The following is a 7,490-nucleotide window of genomic DNA, read 5'->3' as shown; positions in this document are numbered from 1 at the left end:
TTATTATTATTATTATTATTATTATTATTATTATTATTATTATTATTATTATTATTATTATTATTATTATTATTAATGCTTTATAAGCATGTTGGTGATCCCACTATACGGATTTGGTTTATTGATAAGGTCTTGGACTTTGTATGACCGGGTCTTTCCTCAAGAATAGTCTTGTAATATAAAGAGACTAGCTTGGAGGGGTGTGCACATTTGGGTGAGGAATTGAATTAAAAGAAATTGGTTCTTAATAAAGGAATTGGATTTTTAAAGGAATTGGTTTTATTAATTATTTTGATTATTGAACCATTGAAATTGATTTTGGAATAATGAGTTTGGAATTCATTAGATTAATTATTGGAATTGATTTTCAAAGCATGTTTGCAAATAAATTGAGTTCTCATTATCTTGCACTTATCGTACTTAAATTAGCATATTTTTCTAATCCGTATTTCCTATTTGTTTTGGTTCTCCCTGTTTACCGTAATGGTAAGTGTAGGGAATATTTCAAGCATTACCCCAAACTTGAACCCCACTGTGATCATACACTTAAGCATGATGGCATCCAAAGGGAAGGAAGATAGAGCAAAAGAGTCGCCAACAAGTTTTAGGAACTTGTAAACCGTTCACGAGGTAAAAGTTACACCCCATAACGATCTAGGAGATCGTCAACTCCAATAGGCTTGGAACCATGACTGGTAGTTTGGGGATGAAGGTATAAATCCAACCTAAAAGAGATTGAACCTGCCCTAATAATAGGCCCCTACTTTATTCTGGTCGTATTCATGTGCGCTTAACATGCAATCAATAGGTTTACCCTAAACCTGTTTATCTATATTGGTTAAATATTAATGCACAAACAAAACTATTATTGGCGATCACTTGAATTATAATCAAATTAACCCTAAACAAGATTATTAATTATCTTATTAAGTGTGATTATAGGTACCAATTCCCTTTAAACATGCATAAAAGGCGTGATCAAGTAATAATAATAATAAATATAATCAAGCAACATAATAATAATCATAAACATAATAATAATAATAATAATAACAATCATAATCATGTTAAAACATAATAATAGCAAGATAGATCCTAGGCATGATACTAACAAGATTAATAACAAACCCTAGCATGTCGCTAAACATATAAAAATCAAAGCTTTAACCCTAACATGATACTAACATGATATTAGGAAAGAAATAGGAAGCATCACAAGAATCACAATTGTCATATTTGATCTTAGAAATTATAGTTATTACCCTAAACATGATACTAGGAATCATAATAACAATCTAAACATGATTTTTAAATCATAATATCAATAAAATTAATTAAAGCACTTACTTGGATGCTTCGTACCTCTTTCTAATTACAAAATACACGCGTTAGTAACTTCAAGAAAAATAATCAAACAAACAATTAAATTAAAATAATTGAAATAGAGATTAGGGACCAAACCCTCAGAAATTAAAACCTTTCACGTCTAGGGCGAAGGCAACTTCGAACTTGGCTAAGTGTTTCTAGATCTTGTGAATGTGGAATTTTGTATGAAAAAGGCTAGTTTAGAAAAAAGAGAGAGAGAGTAATCAAGAGATTCTTGATGAGAGAGGGTGATAGAGTGAATTGATGAAAATTGATGATTGAAAATAGAGGTTTTATGAGGCTATTTATAGAGAAAATCAGCTGGATATGATAAAAAAAACGAATCAGAGTTTCGAAAAGAATAAAACACGACCAGAACGCCAAACACGCGCCTGTCGCCAAACGCTGCAGTGCAGCGCCAAACGCCAAGGTCGCCAGGCGACAGTCCTGTCGTCCAGCGCTGCAAGACCATTTTTGCGGATTTTGTTTTTATCATATCTTTTGATCCAAAAGTCCAAATAAGTCATATAATATGTCTTTGGAAAGCTCTTGAAGTCTACTTTCTAACCCAATCAGAATAATATTAAAATATTTTGTAGATAAAAACATATTTTCTAAATAGTGGAAGAGTGTCAGTTTTGGATAGAGTTTCATATTCCATTCATATCTTTTTCGTTATAGCTTGGATTTAATATTATAATATGTAATTGGAAATATAATTTCAAGATCTATCCAACCATATAAAATTTTGATAAAAATTATGAAGCACAAAAATAAAATCTGAATATATTCAACTTCGTACAAAACAAGGATTCTAAAAAGGAGTAGTTTTATTCAATTTCAAACTCTTTAAAACAAAATTATCAATCCTAACTCCATTAGGATTTAAAAGAACTTTCTAGAGTATTCTAGAAGACTATAATCAATCCTAATAGCTTTAGGAATGGTAATTAATAATAGGCCCTCCTCTAGATCATTGGGCCGCATATAAAAACCAAATCGGGCCTAGTTTAGTATTTTGGCCATAACTTTCTCATTATTCATCGGAATTGGGATTATAATATATCGTTGGAGGTCTTTTCAAACCCCATCCAACTACATAATTATTGGACCCTTATCATGGACCAAACTAAACTGGAATGCACGTTTTTCATAAATAAGGTAAGAAAAGAAATATTTTTAAAAACATAAAGAATAGATATTTTAATAAAAACATCCTCATCACTAGACTTTTCACACTTTCGCTTTATTCGATAATCAAATGGCGTGAAAGGTATTCATCACTGGGTTTGGTTTTAGGGAGACACATTTGGGTGTCTATAGTAAGCAGTGTTGGCTATTTTCAGGTGGAGTCATGAATGAGCATACGGGAGTCCTGGGATTTGCTTCACCTAGTTTAGGAATGTTGGTCTTGTCTTTATTTTGAGTACTCATAACAATGTTATTATTTTTATAAGCATTAATAAAAGAAAGTTGAGTTTTCCGCTGCAAGTTATGTTATTGAGTATTTGAGTAGCCTTGCGTAATCACGCAGCGGTAATACGCCCAAGTCTATCTCTACAGTATAATTATATGTATTATACTGGTATTTCCGTAGAGGGAGATTTGGGGGTGTTACAAGTTCAGCTTGGTTCAGTTCAGTTCCTAATATCCTCCTCTCATAAAATATTCCATTCAGGTCAGCTCAGTAAATCAGAAAAGGCCCTTATACATTGAGATGATTCCAACAAGTTTTCACACGAGTGTGATTAATCACTAACATCGGTGAAAGTAAATTATATAATTATTGCAAAATGTCAAAGTGAGACATTTTTAAGAAATGGAGGGAGTAATAAAGACAATGAATGTGGGCAATAATTATCATTAAATTAGTTGTACAATACAACCACATAATTCCTCTGTCCCCAAATGATAGTCCCTTATGGGCAAATTTTATTTTAGTCCCAAAATGTTCACCCCATTTGCTTTTTCTAACAACCATAAATATTAATTTTTTTTACCAAAATTCCTTCCAATTTGCAACAATATTTGTGCAAATTTAACTTTCCCATGTACTTTTATTACTTTCTCTCTTAACTTTTTTGCATATCCAATGTCAATTTACTTTTTCAATGTACTTTTACTATTTTTATTTGTGTTTATTAATTCCCGTGAAAAATGCCCATAAAGAGACTATCAATAGGGGGCGGAGAGAGTATCATATAATCCCTCCGTTTTTAAATACTTGCTTCATTTCTCTTGGATACGCATGTCGATGCTAATCTTTGATAACTAATATATTTAATTATCAATAAGAAATTGAAAATTAATAATCTATTCATTGAGATGATTCCAACAAGTATCCACAAGACTATATTTTTTCTTATGTATAAATCACAAACATTAGTCAAAGTATGACAAATGAATAGTGCAAAAAATAGAAATGGAGCAAGTATTTAAAAACGGAGGGAGTATTCATTTAGTTGTTCTATGCACATGATGGGTGGATTACACATTAATTAAAATAATTTATATCAATAGTTTCAAACAATATTTAAACACCAAGATCTTATATTATGGGTTAAAAATAAATATGGTCCAATTAGTTGAAAAGTTTAAAATAAGTAATAAATAAAAGTAAACAACCAATTGTATATGTGCAGTTATTAGTAGCTAGCTATTATATATATCAAATGAGTAACACAATTAGATTAATAGGTATATACTTAGGCGTCGTACTCTTCACCTTAATTTTCCTGAACTGAAATTATTTTTACTAAACTGAAATTATTTTTGTTGAACTTAAATTAATTTTACTGAACTGAAATTATTTTTGCTGAACTGAAATTATTTTTACTGATTTTCTATTATAATTCTTCTTTAAGAAAACTGAATTTTACTAAACTGAACTTATTTTTACTGAACTGAAATTATTTTTCCCGAACTGAAATTAATTTTACTGAACTGAACTAATTTTTACTGAATTGAAATTATTTTTACTTAATATTATTTTTTAAGGTGAAGAAAACAGGGCCTTAGGAATTTATTTTAGGTCATTATTAAATAAAACCTAATGGAATTGATAGCTCTATAAAGAAGTTAAATTGACACAACCCAAAAATACATCTTAAGCTTCTTCACAAGAGATTATCGGTCGGTATGAGGTCAAAGTTTTCATCCCATTTATGTAGGTTGACCTGACAAGACCTACTTATTATATAGGTTGGGTGATTGAACTTTTGATGTAAAATTTATACAACCCATGTATCTACAAGACTTTTATCACATAGTAAAGGGATTATCGCTCTATTCTCTCTCTAAAATATTTCGCTCTGTTTTCTCTTTAAAATATTTTGCTCTTATACAATATCATGGAGGATGATCCTCCTCCTCTTTTTCTTCCCAATTCGAATAGCTTGCAAGTTGTGCAATCGTCTCTCAAATTCAGAGAAGTTGTGGCTTCTTCTTCCCAATGGTTTGAAGAATCTAGGAAAATTATTAATTCTTCAAATGATTGGGACGATCAAGAGGATATGATTCCTGATCAAGCTTTGTCCGTTCAATTCTCAAAGGAGACTTTACATCGATTAAGGCAACCATGTAATCTCATCTAATGGGAAAGTGTCTTGGTGTTTCTATTAGGCCTCAGTTCATGGACACTCAAGCAAGAATTATGTGGAAAATCAAGGGTACCCTTGAGACTATTCATCTGGGACGAAATGTTATCTTATTTAGTTTTTCTCTTATGGATGACTATGAACGTGCTTTGTTCGGTGGTCCATGGTTCATTTTAGATCATTACTTGATGATCTCTAAATGGAAACCGAACTACAGACCTGAATCAAATTATTTTGATCAAATGGCGGTTTGGATCCGATTTCCTAACCTCCCTGTGGAGTACTATGACAAGCTTGCTTTATTTGATATAGCCAAATTGGTTAGAAAATCGATTAGAGTCGATTATGCAACAGATAAGACCACTCGAGGAAGATATGCACGTGTCTGTGTTGAAGTTAACTTGAATAATCCGTCAGTCACTAAATTATGGATTGGTGGAGCCTGGCAATCGGTTGTCTTTGAGAATATTACCTCTTTATGTTTTAGCTGTGGCAGGGTGTGGCATTCCAAGGATCAGTGTGCATCTCCTTCTCTCAATAGTTGTTCAGGAGCAGAGAATCAATCTGATGAAAGCCCTGTTCTTCCTGCTCCGAGCTCTAATCCTAAAGGTTTGGCAGGCCCTTCTTACCCAGCCCATTGTACACCTCACTCTGTTGCTTGTCAAGATGTGACACTTATTAAAGAGTTGGGTTATTCTGATTATGGGCCTTGGACTCTTGTTACTAATAGGAGATCCAACAAGAAAAAGCCAGCTGTGGATGAAAAAGAAAATACAAAAAAGAAATTCCCAAAAAAGTCAACCCTTTAAGTTCTTTTGGAGCTTCTGATAAAAAATTTTATAATAATAATAATTAAAAAAATAGCCCCCACTACTTCCAAAAAAATCACTCTTTCTCAATCTTAGAAGCAAAAAAAATTAAGTGAAAGTTCTACTTCACATAAGTCCCAGTAGGACATTCTCATTGGAAATAAATTGAAGAATGTTGAACATAAGGAAAAGATTTTGGAAGTTGTTACAAGCAAAAGTTCAAATACTGAATCTTTGTCAGTAATCCATGCTAAAGACAATTTCCAACACATGTCATTAAATTCGAATGCTTTAACTCTTCCAAGAGCTATTAATATTTCCTCGATCTCCTTCTTTACTCCATTCATTTTCTCCTCTGTTAACTCCAGAAAACCCTAGCACTGCTAAACTCGTGGTTCCCTCTTCTACCATCTCCTCCCCTATTTTATCCCATGTAGCAAATGGATCAAAACCAGAAAATACCTCGTCTAAGCTCGCTGACGGACAAAAAGTCACCCGAGAAATTGATACCAATTCCATCACCGATAATCAAGCCGCAACCCCAAAGAGTAACAGAAATGCACCAGCTCCTTGTTCCCCTGAGAACCCCGACGACATGCAAGTCGAAATTTCGTACCCATATCCGATTACAAACCCCATCAACCATCTTGAACCTATTTCTGGAAGTTCCGAAATTCCATATCAACAAAAACCGGACATCTCTGAACATGGAACTTCGAGGAGCTCTCTTACTTCTGGACTCACTCAAAAGGAAAGAAGAAGCTTAAGTTATTCCGAGAATAGTGCAGCGGGATGTTCAAACTCCATTGGTAATCCCACGAGGGTTTCCAATAATTCTATTGGTATTCGCAAGTCACGGCCAAGAAATTTCAAATCCTCATCATCCAATGGTCCTTTACATAACTCAAGACGAGGTGGTGGGAATTCAAGTGAATGCAACATATTGGGAAACTCAGAGGGGGTTGCGAGAAATTCAGAGTGTGGCGACGCCACTATGCCTAGAGGATGTGGGTCAAGCGGACTTATCGGATGCATAGAGGGATTGGGACGAGAATTATCTCCCCCTTAATAAAAAAAAACCGACTGATGTTCCCACTGTTCTTTTGCAAAGACCTGATGGGTGTCATAAATGGCACCCATTTGATGAGCATTTAAGTCGTTTTTACCTTCTTTTCATAGCTTTCTTTCTTAATAAATATTTAGTTTTATGTTTTTTCTCTCTATTTTACCTTTCCTCTCTTATTTTATGGCTTTTGTGCATTTTGATGGTTTTTCTAGTCTTTTTTTAGTTGCTTTTCCTTTTTTTAAGATTTTATAGATTTAGTTTTCATTTTATTTTAGTTTTCATTTTATTTTATTTTCATTTTCATTTTCATTTCATTTTCTTTCCTTTATTTTCTTTTCATTTTATATTGTTTTTTTCTTTTATTCTTTTCATTTTCATTTTATTTCTCTTAGTTTTGTTTGTTAATTTTGAGTTTATTTTACTTCATTTTATCCTTGGTTTCATTTGTATTTTGTAGGTGGATATTCCAAGTTCACCTCCTATCGCTTGCAAAGCCGCGCTCACAAGCCGAGTAGTGTTGCACCCACAATCATGGTGTTTAGGGACTGCCTACTTTAGTGTTCATCACGAGCATGCTGTGAGGATGTTGCTCGTGCCCACCAACTCCCCTCATACCTCACAATCCCCTGCTCCCGCAATCAACTCCGGTAGCCC

At 33.2% G+C, this 7,490-nt stretch overlaps 1 protein-coding gene across 1 annotated transcript; it reads left to right on the top strand.

The window, feature by feature from the left end:
* Window positions 1–4,957: 4,957 nt before the first annotated feature.
* On the top strand, window positions 4,958–5,770 carry LOC110696746. Its single transcript, XM_021874097.1, has one exon. It carries the CDS (start codon window positions 4,958–4,960, stop codon window positions 5,768–5,770), a length of 813 nt encoding a protein of 270 aa, XP_021729789.1.
* Window positions 5,771–7,490: the final 1,720 nt, after the last annotated feature.

This window comes from Chenopodium quinoa, unplaced genomic scaffold (genome assembly GCF_001683475.1).
Source record: "Chenopodium quinoa cultivar QQ74 unplaced genomic scaffold, ASM168347v1, whole genome shotgun sequence".
NCBI classification, from domain to species: domain Eukaryota; kingdom Viridiplantae; phylum Streptophyta; class Magnoliopsida; order Caryophyllales; family Amaranthaceae; genus Chenopodium; species Chenopodium quinoa.
The sequence above is the reverse complement of the archived record's forward strand: the minus strand, read 5'-3'. Positions and strand labels throughout refer to the sequence as shown.

Bases quoted from the DNA above. Each gene is read 5' to 3' on its own strand.
- LOC110696746 (XM_021874097.1), top strand. From the start codon at position 4,958: ATGGGAAAGTGTCTTGGTGTTTCTATTAGGCCTCAGTTCATGGACACT.